The sequence below is a fragment of the Oreochromis aureus genome, linkage group 5 (genome assembly GCF_013358895.1).
Source record: "Oreochromis aureus strain Israel breed Guangdong linkage group 5, ZZ_aureus, whole genome shotgun sequence".
Taxonomy (NCBI): Eukaryota; Metazoa; Chordata; class Actinopteri; order Cichliformes; family Cichlidae; genus Oreochromis; species Oreochromis aureus.
In genome coordinates, this window is record NC_052946.1 from 38,564,406 (window position 1) to 38,588,694 (window position 24,289).

Sequence of the window (24,289 nt, forward strand, 5' to 3'; positions counted from 1 at the left end):
AGAAGACATTTTGTCTCATTGGTAGTTTTAATAAATAGTACTTGTTGTTGAAGGCATTATTTTATCCATGCAGAGTCTTTAAACTACAGCTCTTCATGTGATTCAGTAGACACTAGATCTCAGGCTGTACCACTTTCTTCCTTTTTCCACCCTGCAGTGAAATCAAAGGTGCAGCAGGGCAGCTGTGTGCGAGCTGCTCACATGAGTTCAGGAAGAACCAGGAATGATTTCAGGTTCTGAGATTAGAAGCGATGCTGTGAGGTGAACCCTGACACCCAACCCACTGCTGACTTTGACCTTTCCCACGACACACACACACATTTTGCTGTGATAAACACACTCTCTTGATGGCTCTCTGCAGGAGAGTTAGTTCACATGACCACCGGGGTGCTGCTCCACCTGACCGAACTAAAGGGTCACATAAATGTCTGTGACCAAGCTAAAGGGCCAACAGATCGGCCGTGTCATCGGTCAATCATGTGTGTGCACGTGAGTGAGCGTGTGATGTTTCTATGCTGTTCTTCTCAAATTATTAATGGAAGCGAGCTGCTGCAGAGTAACTGCCTTTTAATTCACTCTGACTTCTGACATAGTGAAATAACAGTGCGTGTTATTGGACATCAACAGAAAAATGTAATATGTAACTGTGGAATTTACAAAAACTGCTCCTTTAGTGCCTGGACAGGTCACATGAGATTAAACAATGATATAAAACAAGACACGTATGTGATTTCCTATTTGCTATTTTTAACTTGTTCTTTAAAGGTGGGCTGTGTAAAGTGTTCCTTTATGGTAATTTTCACTTCAAATTTATTTTAAAAAGATCTAGTTGGTTGTTGGTTTCATGGTTAAAAGCAGCCTGTATAACATGGGCGCATGAACACTAAATATTGAACAAATTTTCACATTTGTATTAAAAACTGTCAGCACGCCTACATCACTGAGGGCCATGTGCATATGAGTGAACGGGACCTTTAGCTTTCAGCAGCTGGAGTTCTGGAGCCCTGCTACGTCCTTCGATGTTATTTCTATATCACATTATCTCATTAAACAATAATATAAGGTTCAATTTTGTTTGTTCCTATAATGTTCTAACCATCTTCACCACTACCTCCCAGTGTGATCAACACTACACACTCCTGTGCATACAATTAAAGAACAACTTCACAGACAGTATGATCGGTTTAGTTCAGGACATCTGAGCAAAGGTGACACAAATGTGCGTTTTCTTTTACATAAAACAAATAACTGATTTTAATAGAGGCCACATTTTCACAGGTAAATACAACAGAATACAATCCCAACATATTCACTGCTTATTGAGAAATACAGTTTTATAACTTATAACTTTTACAGTTTTAGAAATTGTCAAATTTCATTCATGTGAAAACTATGTAGAAACTCACAAAAACAAGTACATGAAAATGCTTTTTCGTTCGTTTGTTAACGTTTAAAACTGTCTGTCAGGGAGCGAAACAGAAGAAAAACACGAGGACATTTGCAGTCAGCACAGGTATCAGGTAAAGGCAAACACACCTGAGGTCTGTTCAAATCTTTTAAAGAACCAACAACAACAAAAGAGAACTCAGGAAGAGGAACCCTGCACCAGGCAGCACAATGCAGTAAATGCCACTAGAGGGCGCCAGAGAACAACCAATAAAGTAGCATCATACTCATAATCAACACAACTTTTAATAGCCATGCATGTAGTTTGTACACAACAGACTAACAAACTAACTGAACTAAATTGACACTCAGCACAAAGATTAACAACTAGAAATATTCTAACAGTGTTTGAAGGTTTTTATCACCTCTGTCAGTGCGCCCCAGGGTGGCTGTGGCTACAATCACCAGTGTGTGAACGTGTGTGAATGGGTGGATGACTGGTTGTGTAAAGCGCTTTGGGGTCCTTAGGGACTAGTAAAGCGCTATACAAATACAGGCCATTTCCCATTTTTTTATGTGATGGAACTTTGCAGACAAACTTGAGTCCTCTCCGGCTGCACCTCCGACCGAGAGCCGCCAGTCTCCGGTGGCGTACAGGTGCTCTAGGAAAAGTGTGTGCACCTGCTGTAAAAGTGTGTAAAATATGTTATAAAAACGTTTTGTTCGTGTGTTACTCTTCAAAAATCTGATTCATATAAAAGCCATTTTTTGTAAGCTTTTTTAAATAAAGCTTTGTCCATTGTATATGTCATGTGTTTTATTCTTTGGCCTTCGGAAACTGTAATAATTCATTTTGATACATAAAATATTTAAACTTTTTTGAGTATTTGAATAAAAAGATTTATCAAAAATCTTTAGCACTGATGAGCACAGAAAAAAGTTTTTCTTTTATGACGCTGGATTTTCAGGTTCTGAGGAACCAAATGTGTAAAAACAAAATAAATAAATAATGAATTATATCAATAAATAAAGGAGGCTACATAGCAAGCAGTGCTAATGCGGAACTGTGTTAGTTTGCTGTTTCAATGAAAGCAGAAGAGTAAATTTTGAAATACACCTTTGCCATCCTGTGATCTCATTTGGGAGAAAGAAGAAACTTTATGTTAGACTCTGTGTTAAATCAGGTCTCAGCTCTACTCTGTTTCGGTCATACAAACGGAGTTTTTAAAGTGTTGCAATGTTACATTTAAAATTCTAACCTTGATAAAGTAAAGAGTTCAGAAATATTTGTAAAAGCACTAATGGTATTTTTCTTAAAATGCAGTATTTAGAATTAACAGGTGTAATAAAATTAGTGACTGTAATAATTCTTTAATGACTCTGAATGAGAGAACTGCAATAATGTTATTTATAGGAACTCGTTGGGGTCAACATGGACAGGATGATAGTTAAAAACAGGATGTTGTGTTCTCAGCAGGAGCCGAGAGGGAGGAAGTAGAGTTTGTATCAAGCCTTTCTTATTTGTTTGTTTGATATTTATGAATCTTTACAGAAACAGTTTTGCAATAAATACACTGCAATCAAAACATGACTCGTTTCTGCCGTATTGCTCCTTTTTATTTCAACTTTATCACTTTTAGCGGTCCTTAAGTTTACTGCAGATCACCTCACGCTGTCAGTCTGAAACACACAGTCGCTGTTTTATAGTAAACCCAGTATCTCTGTTCAGTGACGCGAACAGACACACACTGTGTACGCTGTGACTGCAGCTGCCGAACAAAGCTGCATCATAATGTCAATATCACAGAATCATCTGTATTTTCCTTAGTTTCTGATCTCTCTCTCTCTCAGACACACACACACACACACACACACAAACAATTTTGGGAAATTGGGAACTGCTCATAAAGATAACGAACCTTTCTTTCTTTCTTTCTTTTTAACTGTTTATATCTGCTGCAGTTAGACATTTTAATGTGCCAGTGTAACTGTCACTATTATTACAAGTTAAGGCTAAAATGCGCTGATGCTGTGACAGTTTACTCCGGAAGTGCAGTTATGACCCGCTGCATTCGCGCACTAGAAACCGAAAGTGTTCAAAACTGCGTCAGTGCGCTGAGAGGAGTGGCTCTGAGTTCCGTTATATTAGAGAGATACTGTATTTCATCCTCGGAAGAATTCTGCAGACATGGAGCTTCTATCACTTCTGTTTATGAGCTCCTGCTTCCTGACTTTGTCCGGACTGACGTTTGGTGATCAATCCGGTAAGAAAATCGTTCATTTATTATTTATTTACTGATCATAGGTGCACGCGCAGTTATGGAACAATGGAGTATCTGTGAACACGCAGCAGCGTGGGGCCTTAAGGCTGTTCGGGCTGATGGTTTCGCGGGTGGATGACTGCACCATCCGTACCAGTCACTTTATCTTTTAACGCAGCTGTCCGCATTCTGTTTTGCGTTATGTGAGTATACTGAGTATTACGGTAAACGAAACAAACCCGACGTCAACATTTTCAGGCGAACGTGTTTTCAACATCATTAACATGTGATCTGCCATTAATAACGTAATAAAACATGAAATACAGAAAAATACAGAAAAGATGTACAAAATCAAAATATTAACAGACTGAATCAAAGTATAACTAACTTACTAATAACCACGTTTGTAAGTTACTAATTTGACTTTAGATGAGTGATGTTCACCCTCACAGTGCCAATATCAAGTCAGTATGATACTGTATTACAAAGTAAAAGCCTTCGGAAATGTGGACATATATATTCAGTGAGATAATTAAAACAACACCTGTGGTTCACTGAGAGATATGAACACATTTTGTCTTGGCATGGCTGCACTAAGGAGTCTTCTTTCAGACGTTTTCGTATTTAATGAATTGTTATATCAGTCAGACCACGTGTTCATCACGTTCACCTTCACCTAAAGATGGCTTTTATTTTGAAACAGGAGCTCAGTTTCTCTTACCGTAATACCTTGCATACACACAAAACAAAACCAACAAAGTGGGGTTCGCTTGTCTGCGTTCCTGGAAATGAGGGCTGTAAAATACAGAGGCTACATAGATTAATGTGCATTATCTTAAACAAAAACATGATCATGATTATTTATGGTCATTTATTAGAGAAACTCGTAGTTTCATTTGGAGATGTCTTTAACTTTAGGTGTGGCCTCATCGACAGCGGTCTGTGCGCTGCTTCCTGAAACGCAGATCCTTTTTCTTTCCTGTTGAGACACCAACTGTCTAACGTTTGCTTCTGAAAATGAAATTTAAGTGTGTGCCCGCTACATGAAGCTTTAAAGACACCATAGCTTTATGTTATACTGACCAACCACAACAAAATGAAAACTCAAGACTCACAAAAACTGAAAGAGCTGACACACACACACACAGCATAGCTCCCCAGATAGCAAGACGACATTGAATCTATGTTGATTTTTCATCCGAACCGTCGTATATGGTCGGGGTTGAAATGCCAATGTTGTAACAACATTGAAATACTGTGGTAAACCGACGGTCTTACTATAGGGACGTTGTAACGATGTTGATTCACCGTTGTTTTTTTGTCATTGATATTTGATCTATTTATAGTCGACCAGGTGACAACAACAACGTTGAGAAAACGTCTATTTATAGTTGACGATCATTCGGCTCCGGTCACCATCAAAAACCATCGATTTGTAGTTGAGCATTAAATTGCATTGCAACTGATCGGGTATAAAGTACCAGAGAAAGTAGATTTATTGTTCATTTGTTATCAATGACTTGGTCTAGTTCACCAGCTTTAAAAAATCGTGTCTACGTGCAATTTATGACCGGGAAATTAAAGCAGCGATCACTTGGACTATTCCGCAGCACCCCTCTCACATTGGTACATCCCCCCAGGTATTCATTGTCTTCTACAGTAGAGCGGGACATTTGTTTTACTCTCAGCGGAATTGACCGGAGAAGGCATCAGTTCATGCAATTCAATTCAATTCAATTCAATTTTATTTATATAGCGCCAAATCACAACAGAAGTCGCCTCAAGGCGCTTTATATTGTACAGTAGATAGCACAATAATAAATACAGAGAAAACCCAACAATCATATGACCCCCTATGAGCAAGCACTTTGGCGACAGTGGGAAGGAAAAACTCCCTTTTAACAGGAAGAAACCTCCGGCAGAACCAGGCTCAGGGAGGCGGCCATCTGCTGCGACGGTTGGGGTGAAAGAAGGAAAACAGGATGAAAGACATGCTGTGGAAGAGAGACAGAGATTAATAACAGATATGATTCGATGCAGAGAGGTCTATTAGCACATAGTGAGTGAGAAAGGTGACTGGAAGGAAAAACTCAATGCATCATGGGAATCCCGGCAGCCTACGTCTATTGCAGCATAACTAAGGGAGGATTCAGGGTCACCTGGTCCAGCCCTAACTATATGCTTTAGCAAAAAGGAAAGTTTTAAGCCTAATCTTGAAAGTAGAGATAGTGTCTGTCTCCCGAATCCAAACTGGAAGTTGGTTCCACAGAAGAGGGGCCTGAAAACTGAAGGCTTTGCCTCCCATTCTACTTTTAAATACTCTAGGAACAACAAGTAGGCCTGCAGTGCAAGAGCGAAGTGCTCTAATAGGGTGATATGGTACTACAAGGTCATTAAGATAAGATGGGGCCTGATTATTTAAGACCTTGTATGTGAGGAGCAGGATTTTGAAATCAATTCTGGATTTAACAGGAAGCCAATGAAGGGAAGCCAAAACAGGAGAAATATGCTCTCTCTTTCTAGTCCCTGTCAGTACTCTTGCTGCAGCATTTTGGATTAGCTGAAGGCTTCTCAGCGAGTTTTAGGACTTCCTGATAATAATGAATTACAGTAGTCCAGCCTGGAAGTAATAAATGCATGAACTAGTTTTTCAGCATCACTCTGAGACAGGATATTTCTAATTTTAGAGATGTTGCGCAAATGGAAGAAAGCAGTCTTACATATTTGTTTAATATGTGCATTGAAGGACATGTCCTGGTCAAAAATGACTCCAAGGTTTCTCACAGTGTTACTGGAGGCCAAGGTAATGCCATCCAGAGTAAGAATCTGCACTGGCCTGCACCACGATTAGTATAAGGTAAGAATGAATGATTTTTTTTTTTTCCTACTCGTTATTTCCATGTTTGCATTTGAATAACAGTAAAAAACTCGTTATGTTGCTCCCACAAAATGTGGGAGCCCGAAATTGTGTCTACTTCTTGCAATCCGGCAACAAATAAACTGCACTGCGAACAAAGTATATCAACAAAGAAAACATTTTTGTTTCATAATTTCTTCGTTATATTCCCTTACAAAGCTAGCTTTAACGCTCGAGGTTTCCTTTGTTCTTGCCGTCGACTTTCGCTCTGTAGTTGCTTAGTACTACAAAAATTCTAAATCTGTGATATATGATTGATATAAACGTAAAGTTAACTGTATAAACGTGTTCAATGACTTTGTTACTTTTGATGATTGGAGAGCACTCGCTTCAATTCGCACACGAAAACTTTAGACTCAGTTTGAATGCTCACGCAGCATGCCCACGTGACTGTAACGCTGCACGCGTACATGACTTTCCGTTTGTGCCTTGAATAATGAATAAGGCTACGTCCACACGTACCAGCGTATTTTTGAAACCGCTGATTTTTCTATGCGTCCACACGTAATGTATGTCTGGCCGTACATTGTGTTTGTATTTCCAGGCACATTTAACGAAGCAGAACGCAGTCTTCAGAGATATCCACGTGAACGCTGTGATACGTCTGACCATCAGTCCGAAGAAGAAACCCAGACCAGTCTTAAAAGAAAGCACAAGTAAAACCTTTTTATTCACAAACATATCTTTGATTGTTAAGAATTTATAATCTTGTCTTTTGTACATATCTGTGGTGCTTGCATACTGCAATATCACCACATAATATAGTCCAAAAAGTGGAAGTTTGTAAACTTTTAAAAATGCAAAGCCGTGTACACTTGTGCACTTCAAAAATTCATTGTATACTGTACCTTCTTGCACGTCTCTGTTTCCTGTGTGTGTTGTTAGAAATCAAACTAACTTTAGGAAACAATATGCCAAAAGCATATTTACAATTACTTAAGACCGTTTTAATTTCTTTTCTTTAGATCAAATCCCTGTACACATATATCGGACTCAGAGGATGAGCAGCCTACAAAAAACGGTTTCCCCAGGCCCTTCGAGTGAAAATACCAGGTAATAAAATACTGTCTAGTGTCTGTGTACATATCTGTGTCTGACACGAGGAAACTTTTTTTGACAAGTTGTCTGTATTCTTAAATACTTAAAAATTATCTTTTCTAAACAGCCCTCATCACTCCGCAGTCTCCCCCCAGCCCACTGATAGCAACCATCATAATGCCCCACCCAGCTTCCGCACCTTTCGCCACTCCGGCACAAACCGACACAGCTTTGCGATCTCGCCAGCATGCAGAGTCTGATGTCTTCCCTATAGATGGTATGCTTTTAAAAGCTTTAAAGCTGCATCACAATGTCATTGTACTCTTATCTAAAAAAAAAAACAAAACAATTTATACTCCTGAATGTCATCTTGTTGTGATTTTTTTTTTTTTTTTTTCTGTAGATTCCAGAGACTCTGTGAGGCCACTATTACAAGGCAAGTTTGAAAATCTTGGAATTTCACAGTTTACATGGTATAACAAATATATGTGACAGGCAAAAACTAGTAAACACTTTTAGCAGTTACAAGAACTAACAAATGAATATCCAACAAAAGGGAATAGAAATACATTGTACTGCCAATACTTTGGTTTATTCTTTGTATGACTTGAAAATCAGGCTTTAGGAAAACTAAATGACATGTTTCTATCATCAATTACATGAAGTAAACACACAAGCACTTGCATACACATTTAAGACATGAGACACGCTAATTCCATCTCATAAAATGTGTCTATAGGTGAGACGCTTTGCGTTGATTGGTGCTGCTGGACCACACTGGAGGTGCGAGTCCGCCGTGTAATGGTTTATGCCATTACAAAGGAGCTGGCCTCTGTACTCAACTGGGCAGGAAAAAAACCAAGGACCAGACAAAGCAAAAAGGGCATTTAAAGAGACAGCGCTGTGCAGATGCATATTTGGTAAGTTTTAACATTTATTGTAGTTTTATGAGCCTAAAGTGAACAATAAAGGATCAATTGATGTGCTGGGTGCGTTTCACATTTCCTATGTCTGGTTTTTGCTATATTACTTTGTCTTTCTTAATAACAAGACTTTCATGTCCGGTTAATCTGGAGATGGAGTCTTTGGTCTTCGGCTTGTTTTGTCCTCGGGTTGTACACTTTGTACAGCCCGAGGACTATTTTTTTTTTTTTTAAGGATACACGGCACACCATGCTAAGACATATCACATTTTCAGCTTATAGCTCTTTGGGAATCAAATGCGGCAGTTTGCTGATTTCCGCCTGGTGACTTTCATGTTTATCAGCCTAGGAGTTTACATACTTTCTCCCTGCTGAAGACAATTAACAAGAGCTTATTCATGTGCTCTAATTCCCTTTTTTTGTCTTTGTTTTTTTGTGTGTGTCTATTTTTGTCCTAGATGGCCTGGCGCAGCAGCAGATAGGGGCGAACTCTATGTCTGAGTTGGTCTTTGCTCAAGCAGTCCAGAAATGGCTCAGATATGCTCCAGATCGTACGGGTGGCGCGCGAGGACGCACATCATCCATCCCCATCCCGGAGTAAATAATAAAAGTGACGTGAAACAGAAATGTAAATAGGAAACTTTGTCTTTTAATAAAGTATTTTGCAAATGATACATGTCTATTGACCTTTTTTGTTTTTTTTTTTTTTTTCAATAAAAAGCAACTGTGCGAAAGAGGTGGAAAATCAATACCATAGCTCAACAGTGTTTCAATATCAGAATCTGACATTGTTTCAATGTCAACAGTGTTAGAAAATATAACGTAGAATCAATGTCAGGTTTCAACATTGATTCAACATCAAAACCTGACGTTGTTTCAACGTTAAAAATGGGTGCAAGAGTGATGTTGGGTCAACGTCACACTTCAACGTTGCTTCAATGACGTCGCCTGATATTGACTCAACATTGTTTCAATGTTTCCTTGCTATCTGGGACTGCAATCAATTTACCTGTGCACGCACTGCAAACAATTAGAGTCTCAGCACAGCTGGGAATCAGCGCTATGCCTGACCTGCAATCTGGGTTATTGAGGGAAGTGGCACAAACAAACAAAACTACAAGAGAAAGAAATCATTAGAAATCATTAACCGCCTTTACGGCTGGACGGACTAACCAAAGCAGAATTACAAATAACAAAAAAGGGACAGCAGAGACAGCACGACAACAGCTGCAAAAAATAATCAATTTTTATTAAACTATCGAGAAAAAAAAAATCACGATCCACCTCCAATATTGATTGGTTTCCCCGCGTGCAGTCAATCTAGAGCTCGATCGGTTCCTCCATTAAAATGTGTCACACTAAATAGAGTCCAACAGCACACATGTGAGCAAAAATCTCTTCCCAGGCACTTTACCTGCTCACACCAGGGTGAGTTAATCATCTCTGGACTGCCCCACAGAAGAACGCTGGCCTCGCCCCACCCACCCACTAACTTTTCAAAGCTTCTCGGCCAATCACCTGGCCGAGGGCAGCAAACTGCCAGGTGACACTTGTTACACTAATATAAAGTTTAATCTTCACAATTGTACATTTATAACCACATGGCTACTAGCAGTAGCCGCGATAACCGTTAGCATATCATCGTTGATGGTTTAACTTCAAATATTCTTGTTCACAACAAGTTAACTGACCCAGAAGAATCCCAGCAATAACAAAACTCTTCTCCAGTTAACAGCAGTTGGCAGGCAGTTTGTTTCCTCCGTACAATCCGAATAAAGAAAAGCAACCAAGTTTGCCACTTGGAAGACTGGACCTTTTTTCCTCTCCCCTCTTCCTTCCTGATCACTGGAGCTGCTTCCCAGTGAACGCAAGGAGGCGGTGCTTCCCTTCTGTATACTTCAATACGATCCCGACATCAAAAGCTCCTGCTATTCAATTACTTCTCAACAAAATAATTTTACTATATAAAATTTTATAATGAAAGTAACATTCCAACTTCACTCATAATATACTGAGACCGTTGTAACTCTCTAGGGTTACATAAGCTGTATAAACTTGAATGCTTATTGGATTTAAGCATATCCCGGTGATTTGTATTTGTGTAATGAGGGAGGCTGTGGCCAAAGGGAATCACCACACCATATTAAGGTGTGCATAATTATGAAGCAGCTTCGTATTCTTGATAGGGAAACATAATTCAGGGAAATGTGATTATTGTGGAGAGGAGGAAAATTTGGAGCATGTTATTTTACAGTGTCAGAAGTATATGGTAGAGAGGAGACAACTGGTCCCAAATCTCAGTAACATTAATATGAAATTGGATCTTGTTGGGTTGTTACAGAAGGAGTTGGGGGATAAATGTTATCAGGCTTTGTTTCAGTTTTTGACAGAAGGAAGGTTGTTTGGAAGGATATGAAGGTTTTTGGTTTTTTGGGGCGTGATTCCTGTCCACACTCCATACCAGTGGTGGCGATAATGCACCATGCAGTTGTTTGCCAACCACCAATAATACTTACAAGATGAAGAAGAAGCAGCTTCGTTTCCTCGGGCAAAATGGGCCAAAAAAGACATTTAACTGACTTTGAAGGTCAAAACTTTCAAAAGTCTTTCAGAGGGATGCAGCACTCATGGAATTGCTAAGATGCTGGGACGTGATCACAGAGTCATGAAGAGTTTTATTTCAAACCAAAATGTCAGAGATTTGATAAGAATCAAACATGAAGCTGCTTGGAAGCCGCTGTCCTCCAGCGCTGTCATACTCCAGAACTACAGCCTTCCCGGAGTAACCTGAGGTACGAGGTGTTCACGGCCAAGCTAAGGAAGGTTGAAACCTGACCACCACTGAACAATACACATGCAGTAAGTTGAAACATCAAAATATGTGAAAACAAATTCTTTTCAAAGGTTTTAATAACTGGTGAGATAAGAGTGAGTCTTGATGCACCAAATGGATGGACCTGTGGCTGGATCAGTAACAGGCGCAGAGCTCCAGTTAAATCACACAGCAGCAAGGTGGAGGTGGTGTACTGGTATTGGCTGGTGTCACTGAAGATGAGCCAGTTGGACCTTTTTAGGCTGAAGATGGACACAAAGTCCACGCCCAAACAGACAGTTTTTGAAGAAACTTTGTTCTAGCTGACGTACAGGAAAAGGTCTGCATCTTTCAAGAAGACACGATTTTCATGCAAGACGATGCATCACATGTATTACAGCACTGCACTGCACAGCTTTCCAGAAAAGACCTGAAAGATGACAGAGTGACATGGCCCCTTCATCACCTGAACTAAAGCTTGTGGAGAATTTGTGGGTCCTTCTAAAACAGCAGAATTATGTTGAAGTAAAACCGTACACGTCTCTGAAGAGTGTCCAGGAGCTGTTTTCTGTCAGTAGCCTAATAATTATCCACACACACATTCTCATATTTTTCCTTTCTTAAATATTCAGTTTTGACTTAGGATAATATCATTGGACTGACCAAGAGCTCTGTAGACATTCAACAATAACAGTAACCTTCAAAAATAATTGTGCACACAGTGTGTAGCTAAAGGGTAAAATAAATTATTATAACGCAAATGAAGCTGTGCTTCAAGCTGTGTGTGAGTGTGTGTGAAAAACTGAGGCTGGCCTTAAGGTTAGAACCTGCTGATTCTGGAGACAGGAGTGGATCCTCTGTTTTTACCTCAGCCTCGACACAAAGAGTTTTACCATAACCAGTTATTTCTGGTCATTAATCTTTCTCCTGTCACTGAAAAGACAGATTGGTGACAGATTACACCGGAAGTGTAGGCTTACTGCTTTTAGAGAACAGAAACTCAGAACTTGATCAGTGCCCTAAGAGGAGTGGCTGTGAGCTCTGTTATATTAGAGAGATACTATTTTTGATCCCCAGCAGATTTCTGCAGACATGGAGCTTCTACCACTTCTCCTTATGTGCTTCTGTTTCATGACTTTGTCCGGACTGACGTTTGGTGATTAATCCTGTAAGAAAATTGTTCAATTGACTGATCAAAGGTGCACACGCAGTTATGGAACAATGCAGTGTCTGTGAACACGCAGCAGCGTGGGGCCTTAAGGCTGTTCAGGCTGATGGTTTTGTGGGTGGATACCTGCACCATCCGTACCCGTCACTTTAGCTTTTAACGCAGCTGTCCGCATTCCGTTTTGCGTTATGTGAGTATACTGACTATTAAATGATTAAACGAGACAAAGACCTGAAGTCAACATGTTTTTCACCATAATTAATATGTGATCTGCCATTAATGACGTAATGAAATAAAAATACATAAAAATACAGACAAGATGTAAAACAAAAAATCAAAATATTAACAGACTCAATCAAAGTATAACTAACTAACTAATAACCACATTTGTAAGTTACTAATTTGACTTTAGATCAGTGATATTCAGCCTCACAGTGCCAATATCAAGTCAGTATGATACTGTATTTCAAAGTAAAAGCCTTTGGAAATGTAATATATAGACATATATATTCAGTGAGATAGTTAAAATTACACTTGTGGTTCACTGGGAGAGGTGAACACTTTTTTTTGGCTGCAATAAGGTTTGTTCTTTCAGGAGTTTTTGTATTTCATGATTTGTTTTAGCATTCATGCCAGACCATGTGTTCATCTCGTTCACCTTCACCTAAAGATCATTTGAATTTTGAAACAGGAGCTTGGTTTCTCTTACCGTAATACCTTGCATACATACAAAACAGAAACGATAGTGGGGTTCGCTTGACTGCGTTCCTGGAAATCAGGACTGTAAAATACAGAGAGTCAGCACAGATTAATGTGCATGATCTTTGTAGCATTCCAGCCGGACTTTATTCAGACGATGCACTCAATGATCATAATGGATGGACCATGGTGGGGTATTCCAACCCATTTATTCACATGTTACCATAAACGCATCGTAAGAGCTGTAATCATAACATAAAACAAAATAAACATTCACTTGATATAACTACGTTTCCCGTATGCTAAATAATTCACAAAAAAGGAGGTGCCAGCATCAGCCTGCTTGAGCACTCAGAAACTTGTTAACAATAAAGTAATGAATTTACAAATTGTCCAAAATGTAAACAAGTACAAAACACAAACATACCTGTTCGCCTTCCAGCTAGATGCTAATTTAAAGATGGATGGAAAACAATAACTTTCTCATTAACATTTTCTGGTGAGCAAACAGTAGCAGTTCGATCTTCCTTCCCGGAAGTTGCCCTTTCCAAATTTCAAAATAAGAGTCTAATAAACATTATAAGGTATAATTCGTTCAGGGATTTAAGTATCTGAAAAATATCAAATAGAACAAATAATCTGGGTCATTTACAATCTTAAACAATAAAAACATGATCATGATTATTTATGGTCATTTATTAGAGAAACTCATAGTTTCATTTGGAGATGTCTTTAACTTTAGGTGTGGCCTCATCAACAGCGGTCTGTGCGCTGCTTCCTGAAACGCAGATCCTTTTTCTTTCCTGTTGAGCCCTATCACCACTCATCCGGTTGAGTGAACACTGGCGCGACTTGCTACCGCTACTCACCGCTATCTCTGTCGCTCGGATTCCTGTCCTGTTCCTGTCTCTGCGGCCCACCGGTGTCTCTGTCCAGCTGTTCCTGTCCGTGATGTGGCCTCTCAGGATCTATGCACTGTCTGTGTGGGTCTGGATCTTTATGTCATCGATCTACCGACTGGGCACTGGGCTCCATCAGTATACAGCTGATGAGCTCCTCTGGCTCTGCTTCTCCCTGGCTGCCCCACCGCTGGCTGCTCTTCATCTCCACACGGACATTGCCTTCCTCCCTCGCCGAAAGTACATCCATCGGGCTCCCGTCGGTATTTCCATCAGGATAATTCCAAGCCAATTCAGTCCTTCTGGTCCACCTCTGGTCGCTCTCAACGGAACCCCGGCAGGTCCGTTGACCACAATGTTTTGGCTAACCTGCCTAGGTCGGCCAACACTCTCATCCAGTCTGACAGTACTTCCGTCAAATTCGGCCTGCTTAATATCCGTTAAACACGAACAAAGGATATCTCATCCAGGATCTCCTAACAGACCGTAAGTTTGACTTTTTCTGCTTGACTGAGACATGGCTACAGCCCAATGACTTTTCGCAACTCAACGACTCCACCCCCGGGTTTGTTTACACCTGCCAACCTCGCGAGTCGGTCGTGGTGGTGGCCTCACGGTAATTTATCGCGAGAACTGGAAAATCTCGCCACTGTCGGTCCCCTACCTACAGCTCCTTTGAATCTGTTGTCAACTTTCAGGACCCACTCCAACTGTCATAGCTGTCATTTACCGCCCCAAAATTTAATTCTGTTTTTATAAGTGACTTTGCTGATCTGCTGACTAACCTAGCTACTGTTTCCCCTAATATAATATTGCTGGGTGACTTCAAGCGTCCACGTGGATAACTGTGATCATCCTCTTACCAAGGACCTTTTATCCTGCTTTGATAGCTTCAGCCTTAAACAATACATAAACTTCCCTACCCACACTAAGGGCCATACTTTGGACCTAGTCTGTTGTTCTGGACTTACCCTCCAACTGCACAGCTGACGAGCTGCTAATCTCGGATCATCTACTTCTCTCCTTTAATGTTCACATGACTTTTCTATAATTAACAATCCTCGTATTATCTCTTTCCGGAATATCAAGAATATAAATCTTGATATCCTTTCTTCTACTCTCTCTAGCTGCTTGTCTCCTAACAATTTGGCTATTCAAGACGATCTAGTATTTTATTATAATCATAGCCTTAGTAGTATTTTGAATTCTCTTGCTCCACAAAAAACCAGAACTGTACTCTTTTCTCGCTCTGCACCCTGGTACACACCTGAACTCCGACTATTGAAAGCTAAAGGTCGACGGCTTGAACGTCTTTATAAGAAAACTGGCCTTACTATTCATAAGGATATGTTCTTAGCAGATTAGCTTCTATTGGTCTCTCTCATAGTCTGTGAAGGTTCTCAGTCATCCAGGTCATCGTAGACTAAGGAGCTTGGAAAGAAAAGCGTCTGGACTTCTTGAGTTGCTTGAAGACGTTTCACCTCTCATCCGAGAAGCTTCTTCAGTTCTAAGGATCAGTGGTGGAGAGTCCCAGATTTAAACCTAGTGGGAGTTTCCCCAAAGGGGACAAAGGACCCCCTGATGATCCTCTACCTAATCACATGAGCCGAGGTGTGAAAGCGGGTGTGGGTCCTAATCAGCCAGAGTTTCGGGTGAGCTCACAGGCCAGGTTTCACAATGAACCCACATCCTTGGGTGCTTTGAAAGGTGCTATTTTTAAATAAAATGTATTATTATTATTATTATTATTATTATTATTGTTGAGACACCAACTGTCTAACGTTTGCTTCTGAATATGAAATTTAAGTGTGTGCCCGCTACGTGAAGCTTTAAAGACACTATAGCTTTATGTTATACTGACCTCTCTGAAAAGTGTCCAGGAGGAGGTTTTCTGTCAGTTGCCTAATAATTATGCACACACACATATTCAGTACTCTTGGCTCTTGACGGAGGCGGTCGCACTTTCTCCTTCTCTATCTTTCCTGCTTGGCTTCTCATGTCTTTTGTATAGTCTCGCTTAGTCTCTAACCCTAAGAGAGTCTCCCAGACTTGTTCTCTAAAAACCTAAAGAAGAATTATGGATTTGATCAACTGGTCCCTTAACAAAACTGACGTTTGTTGCCGGATACTCGATGGTCGGTTGCGTCGTGTGTCTAGCGACACTCTCAATGGAGGACATTGAACGACATCTACCAATTCGGAACCACGATAACAGATTTCTGGCTGATTGGAGCTGGCTTATCGAAGAACAAGAAGCAGCTACAGCTGTTCAAATTCCCACAAGGCTGGCCGACATGATAGACGATGGGCAGGGCTGTGTGTACTCGGACTGTGTTTTTTTTTAACGCTATATGGATAAGATCTTGGAGAAGAACAACAGGAATTGAGAGACTTGTGATGGACCAGTGACGGACATTAGACCTACTGTAAAATTGGAAGCAGTTTGTTCGCACTAACCAAAACAACTACCATCTTCATCTCATGCGGCCCCCCTGGCGCCAGCTGGATGCTCAAGGCAAAAGCTAACGGGAATAACAAAACTCTCCCTTAGATAACAAGACTGTGTTGTGACTCTTCCCCCTCCTTCAAGGCCACCCACGTTGACCGATGATTGTTGACTTTTGCCTAACCGCTTTCTCTCGGCTGAACACGGAACACACACACACTCACACGCACACATACGCATGTACACTGACACAGACCTACACTCACCCCCCCTCCAAACGCCTTCGAAGCTTATGTCTTCTGTGTTGTGAGATGTGCTGATTCATGTGCTGAGGTGTTTTTTTTTCTGTTCTCAAACTGATCTCCCTGTTAGAGCTCAGTCTGGGGGGAGTTCTTTTTTCATGTTGTGCATTTTCCATTGTTATACCTCTCTGACCTGTCTTCCCCATGTGATGTTGTGTAATCAGTTTTGGGAAGGTTACTTTTAAAATGTATTCCACTACAGATTACAGAATACATGCCCCAAAATGTATTTTGTAACGTATTCCATTACGTTACTCAATGAGAGTAACGTATTCTGAATACTTTGGATTACTTAATATATTATAATGCTTTTTACAACTACATGAATGTACTATTGCTGTGATTTATTACTATTACTGAAGGTCTGCGGCTCCGAACCATAGCTGGACTGGCCATCGGACATACCGGGCATTGCCGGTGGGCATGGCGATTGTTTGTTTTATGGGTCGATGGATTTTTTTTTTTTAGGAAGGGTATATATAATGAAAGGTGTTGGATTGGCCAATTGGTCATGATCGACTCTGGGCTGGACCAATTACAGCCGACGAGGGCGGATGCACCCTCCCTTGTTTAGCAATCTTATAGGCGAACTAAAGAAAATGGAGAACAAAAAAAAGGAAAGGAGGTGTTTATGAAAATATCACTAAATCTGCCATTTATTAATTTTAATATTAATTAATGATCATGTCTCACCTCTAGTGTTCTTGGTCTTAATTTAAGGTTTCTACCATGTGTTGTAGACAGTTCAGGAGATTAACTTTCGACCAAGCAGTTTTTTGTTTCCGCTATGTACTGTTTAAAATCCAGAATAGGGAGGATGGTGTAGGTTTAAGTTTATTAGATTGATACATATATACCAATAAGGCAGTGTACATCAAAGCAGTTGTTTTCATGCAAAGCCTTTATGGTTTTCCTATAGCGATTGACAGATCACGTGACTTTCGCGCATTGCATGCCGGGAACTCGTGGCAAAACAATCCAAGTACCGCATCAAATGCAAGCATTTGCAGCACCCATAAAACGTTCATTCTCCGGTTCCAATACCTTCTTGGTTTTTCTGTGCCGCACAAAAAGGAATGTACAAAAGCGAAGGAGAACAATGCCGGTCCGTACAAAGACAGACTCAACGAAAAGGCAAAGAAAGATACGAGGAAAAAATCAAAGGAGTGAGAGGGTCAGACCCTTACGAGCACACAGAGTGGACAAAAGGCGTTAGCGTGCTGCCCAACTTTCACTGCGCTCAGATTTATAATTATACGGTTCTTGGGTGAGTGCATACACTCATGAAGTTTTAGTAACTTCAGGTCACTGCAACAAGCCCAGGTACAGTTTACCGACGGATGGGTACAGGACCTTGAAATGCACCGTGTAGAACGAAGACCATCGATGCGAACAAAGGTAAGCTTACCAGTCTCACAAATCGTTGTCATAAATACACAATCGTTAACCGTTTATTAATATAACCTTTGAGCTCAACGGTAATTAATTAGTAGTGGAAATAATTTCTGGTAGGCATTACAGAAATGTAGCAGTGACAATAATATTGTATGTTGTAATCGCACTGGACAATTAGTGATACAAAAAAACTGTTTTATCCTGTGAATAAAAGTATATGTTTTTGTCGATGTACCGTGGTAATAACAGAAGCGAAACGCAATATTGTGTCAGGACAATTCACTATTTATGCACAATAAATAAAGGAGCATAGCGCGACAATTTCTGTTCAGCACCAGACTTGCTTGTAACCCTATATCACCAATTATGTTAAGAAAAATGACGTAATAACTACTACAAAACACTGACCTTTGTGGGAATGCTTGGAGCAGACTAACATGTGAGCTGGAGTGTTCTGAGACGTTATATTTGGTTTATCCAGACCATCCGTCTGCTCTTACTTCGGAAACATGGCTTAAAAATTTTTTCTTCAACTACGTAATCCGATAAAAAAAACGATCTCTTTACCCGTCGGCTTCCTGTGGCTGTCATGCGACCGGCTATTGCAGTTAATAATACAACAGCTTCTTGACAGTTTTTGGGTTTCTTTTTATCGTTGTGTGACTGAGTTCAATTGAAAGTCTGCGTGCGCTAGTACCTCTTGCCACAAGTTCCCAGAATCCTTTGTGTTTTTTCCCCTGAATGACGTCACATTTTCAGTCTCTATCCTGGTGGGCCGGTCTCTAGTCAAAATGCCCGGGCCGATTTTTTGTCCCAGTCCAGCCCTGCTCCGAACCGTAGTAAAGGGACCTCTGACTAATGCGGCGGGTTCCGTGTCGGGCTCGTAGCTGAAAAATAGCTTTACTTTGTTGTCTGGGTCAAGTTTGAGACAGAGAGAGGCGTTGAAAGGCTGCTCCAACGGAACTTATTGTTTCGGAGGAAAACACGAACAGTGTACAATCGAGTCTTAATAGCTTACTTACAACTGGGCTCGTCAGGCACTCTTCTTGGCTGCAGTGGTTATTATTATATTTTGTTGTGGAAGTTTTCCATTTAAATAAAGCCTGCAGACGAGCGGTCTAACATTCTTTAATCAAAGCACACAAAGAACAGACAACCAAGCTTGTGGAGAGCCTGCATGACCGCGGGGCAGGTCAGCAGAGTCTCTCTGAGCCTAGCATGGCTCTCAGTTAAATACCTTCTTCAGGAACAAAAGGCAGTACACAGCTGTTTCACACCTTAAGGTTCACACTCCATTGCTACTTCCCAGAGTCCTCGAAGAGACAAAAGACTGGTCCTCTGTGGAGTGGTCTGCTTCCCCCAACTTCCTAAATAGACCCCCACCATTTGTCTTACAGTATGGGTGTCAGACATGTTAAAATCCAGTGGCACCAAGGCATTATACAATAAAATAATGTGATTAGTACATAAGTAAAAGAAATTCCTTTACAATCCCACCCTTTGATTCTTAAATCAAGAATCACATTAATACCAGAATTTCTTTCCTGACATTCTGTAATCACATCAACATTATTTTACACTTAAAGGAGTTTCACACTGTGTATCCTCACTTCACTGTTCTCTCACCACCCTTTGTTCATCTTTAATCTTCCCCACAATCTAAGCTCTCACATGCAAATGACAACAACAATGATACAGAGGAAAGGCCTTCTCTGGAGTGTCAAAGTACTTCGCATGGCAAAGTGAAACAGCAATAGACGGACATTCCCAGTCATGGCTCCTAGTGTCTGTGCCGTTTACAGAGTTATAATTCCAACGCTGGTCTCCCTTTGCGCTGTTACTTTTGGAGCTTGGCACGCTCTCTTCATCCCTCGATTTCTGTTCCAACGCGTCATCCAGCTCCCGTTTCTGCTCGATGACAACTCGTACTTGTCCTTTTTCTCCCTCCTCGCGCTCACAGACACATAACGTGTATGGCAGTCCATTCTCCCTGCAGCACGGACTACACTGCCCATGAGGCTATATTCTTTAGAGCTATACCTGCAGCATTCTGCCTATTAGCTTAGCACAACAACAACAACAAAAAGGCGCTCTCTCACCCAGGAAACACACAGTCGCAGAGAGAGCGCGGGTCGCCCTGCAACCATGGCAACCGTAACGCTGCCGCCTGGAACAACAGAACGTAGCTGTCAAACAAAACCCAAACAGTCCTGACCCGCAACAATATGAAACAGGAAAGTACCGCCATGTAATCCATTTATTTCAACAAAGTAACTGTATTCTAAATACCACCTTTTTAAACGGTAACTGTAACGGAATACAGTTACTCATATTTTGTATTTTAAATACATAACGGCGGTACATGTATTCCGTTACTCCCCAACACTGTGTGTAATGTATGTATGGTCGGAAGGGTAAGATGGCGCTGGCAAAAGGTCGGCAGCCTTAACCCAATTTCCTATAAAGTTTTATTAAATTGAATTGAATTCTCATATTTTTCCTTGCTTAAATAGTCAGGCTTGACATAAATTAACATTATCGGATTGACCAAGAGCTCTGTAGATGTTCAACAATAAAATACAAGATGCTTAATAATTGTGCGCACAGTGTCTAGCTAAAGGGTAATATAAACAGTTATTATAACTAGAGATGGACCGATCCGATATTACGTATCGGTATCGGTCCGATACTGATCTAAATTACTGGATCGGATATTGGAGAGAAATAAAAAATGTAATCCGATCCGAAGTATCACAAAATCACCTCACAAAACGTGCTACTTGGCGTAACCCAGCTCGGTGCATCGGAGCAGTATGTGTCACGTGATAGAGCGGCTGTTGTGGTCTGTTGGAACGATTTGTCCCGTACTTCAGCTAGAATGAAAAAATAGACACAAAGCTGGAGTTATTCTGTCTTTGCTGCGCAGCTGCATCTACTTCTCTCATTCACTCCCCCTTCCTCTCCTGTTATTACTTCAAACATGAAATGATCAGCTGATTGGCTTTTCTGCCGTAGGTCCCGTCTTTCTTGTTTGTTTATCGCCCACTTTGCGCTAGAAAGAGGAGACCAGCGGATAAACAACAGCAGCACGTTTAAGCGTGATAATCTGTTGTTAGAATGTATTTAATATCAGCTGATGTTTGCTGGAGCCACAGCTGTAAAGCTGCTGGTCATGATGTCGGTCTGGATATGTGGTGAGAGGGAAACATGAAGATGAAACCAGGAGATGTCCTTACTGAATCATCAGAGCTGAACAGGTGATGGAGAAACAGGTTTACCTTTTAGGTGACATGAATGAGTTGAAGGGAAGTTATGAACTGTTTCTGAGAGACAAATAACACCAGGATCCTTTTTTACATAGCTGACGGCTGGTAACTGTGCAGGGGCGGATCTAGCAAAGTTTTGCCAGGGGGCCAAGTTGGGCCAGGTTGGGCATTGACAGGGAAAGGGGGGCACAAAGAAATACTTTTGTTCTTGTTCTTTGTTATGACATTTAAAAACCTTGAATAAATACTTATCTGAATCTTACAACAAAAGTGGTCATCTGATTAAATGTATAGAAATCCATTATTGTACTGTATATAGTAACTACTAAACGCCTTCGACGCTTATTCCCTTCCGATGCTGACGGTGGATCAAGAAGACCAGCGCATAGGCTGCAGGCCCGGATGTACTGTCTACATTGGCTGTCTCTCACCCTTTACCCACCCCTGTTGCTTGTCATGTGTTTCTTTGGTGTATTAAGAGTTTTTCATGTGCTATGTGCAGAGGTGTTTTTCTGTTCTCAAACTGATCTCCCTATTGGAGCTCAGTCTGGGGGAGTTATTTTTCTCCTTATCTTTCCTCATGTGGTGCATTTTCCATTGTTATACCTCTCTGACCTGTCTTCCCCATGTGATGTTTTGTGTAATGTATGTATGGTCAGAGGGTAAGATGGCGCCGCCATTGCGTGCAATAGGTCGGCAGCCTTGACATGAAATTTCCCCTTGTGCGACTAATAAAGGTATATCAAATCAAATCAAATCAAACTAATAAGTCTAATATACACCCTAGTAAGCTATAGTACTTTTTCCTATGGGAAGGCACCATCTGTGTAGTCTGCAGTTCTGGTGAAGAAAGATGTTGAATCTATTTAATTATTGTAGAAAAATAATTGATTCATTTGTTTTACACTTGCATTAAATTAAAGTTGATTACATCGATTAAGGGCGGGGGGTGGTTCCCTAATATTTTTGCTGGGAGTTGGCAACCCTATTAGTTAGGTAGGCAAGTACTCTTTAAAATACCAGAATAGGGAGGATGGTGTAGGTTTAAATTTATTACACTGATCAGTGTTGCTGAACTATAAAATGTTTTGGGTGGAGTGTATTTTTTGCATACAGGTATAACAGAATAGTTTCAGTCTCTTGTTTTTTAAAACTTGAGTATGAACTTACTGCATTTTGTATAAGATATTTATAAAAAACAGTTTTATTGAAACTGAGGCTGGCCTTAACATTAGAACCTGCTGATTCTGGAGATAGGAGTGGATCCTCTCTCTTTACCACAGCCTGTACACAAAGAGTTTTACCATAACCCAGTGGTTCCCAAACTTTTTTTGCTGGGCCCCCCTTTGTTTTACAAAAAAAACCCCACACTCATATTTTGTATTCAAACTTCATTGCGATTTATTTCACACCTCAAACATTTAGTAAACAATTAAGCAAATACAAGTAATCTGCAATAAATTACAGGTAATAAGAAAATACACTACTAACTTTTTTACGCTACGTCCACACCTACACGGGTATTTCTGAAAACGCAGCTGTTTCGTCCACACGTAAACGGCGTTTCGAATCACTGAAAACAGAGATTTTTAAAACTCCTTTTTGCGTTTACGTGTGGACGAGGATTACAGAGTTCGCCATCGCAACGTCAAAGGTATGTGTTTTTTTCACGTCACGCTGTGCGCCACGTTATTGTTTACATGAGATGAATTGCAGAATGGCAGATAGAGACAAAATACTGTTAATCTGACTGTCTGCAGGTTTTACACGCTTACATATACACACACAGTTACTGTCCCTCCATTTAGAAAGGCAGAGGCATCACGGTGTAATTATTTTACTTGTAGTTCTTTTCCTGTGTAATAATATTCAACATTGCTGTCAATACATTTTTTCAAAAAATGCCTCTCTGTGCAAAATGGGTTTAAAAACATAAACAACTGTGGGATACTGTTTGTCCGTGATTTAGACAGGGGGGGACAAATCGTGGCGGGATCAGCCTGATATTATTTGTATCCCACTGTAACTTTACTGCATAAAGAGCTAACATCTCCAAAATGTCAGGAGTAGTTAGTCATTACAACAAGTGTTTGTGAACTAAAAATCAAGAATGTGGGATACTGTTTGTCTGTGATTTGAAGAGCCCAACACGTGCTCCCGACGCAGGGAAAACCAATTCTGCAGGGGAGACCTACCTTGGCACTTGTGCAGGTGAAACCAAAGGGAAGATATTTTCTAGTCTTTGGCTTACAATGAAGTTGGTTTGGAAACATATTCAGCGATGCTTCATCTCCTGCTTTGCGTTTGTGTGTGAGCCCCCATCAAAAACCTGTCCATTATGCTAGCAGTGTCCAAGCCCCCCCCTTTCATTCCGCGCCCCGCCTGCAATGGCTCTGCGCCCCCCCTAGGGAACGGGCCCCACACTTTGGGAAGGTCTGCCATAACCAGTCATTTCTAGTCATTAGTCTTTCTCCTGTCACTTCTTCTGTGTAACTGTCGCTGAAAAACGGTGATAGATCACACCAGAAGTGTAGGCTTACTGCTTTTAGAGAAAAGAAACTCAGAACTCGATCAGTGCCTTAAGAGGAGTTGCTGTGAGTGCGTTATATTAGAGAGATACTACTCTTTTGATCCTCAGCAGATTTCTGCAGACATGGAGTTTCTACCACTTCTCCTTATGTGCTTCTGTTTCATGACTTTGTCCGGACTGACCTTTGGTGATCAATCCGGTAAGAAGCGTATTGATGTAGAGGCTGAGTACGCTTGAAGGTGGTCGA

The 24,289-nt window shown here is 40.7% G+C and overlaps 1 protein-coding gene across 1 annotated transcript in view; it reads left to right on the plus strand.

Moving 5' to 3' along the window:
* Positions 1-3,479: 3,479 nt before the first annotated feature.
* The window catches only part of LOC120440297 (selection and upkeep of intraepithelial T-cells protein 3-like), a 40,900-nt gene continuing 20,090 nt past the window's right edge, over positions 3,480-24,289 (plus strand). Inside the window, exon 1 of the mRNA XM_039612620.1 lies at positions 3,480-3,650. Within this exon, the coding sequence (XP_039468554.1) occupies positions 3,575-3,650 (76 nt within the window). The 5' untranslated portion in view covers positions 3,480-3,574. The remainder of the gene's footprint in view (positions 3,651-24,289) is intronic.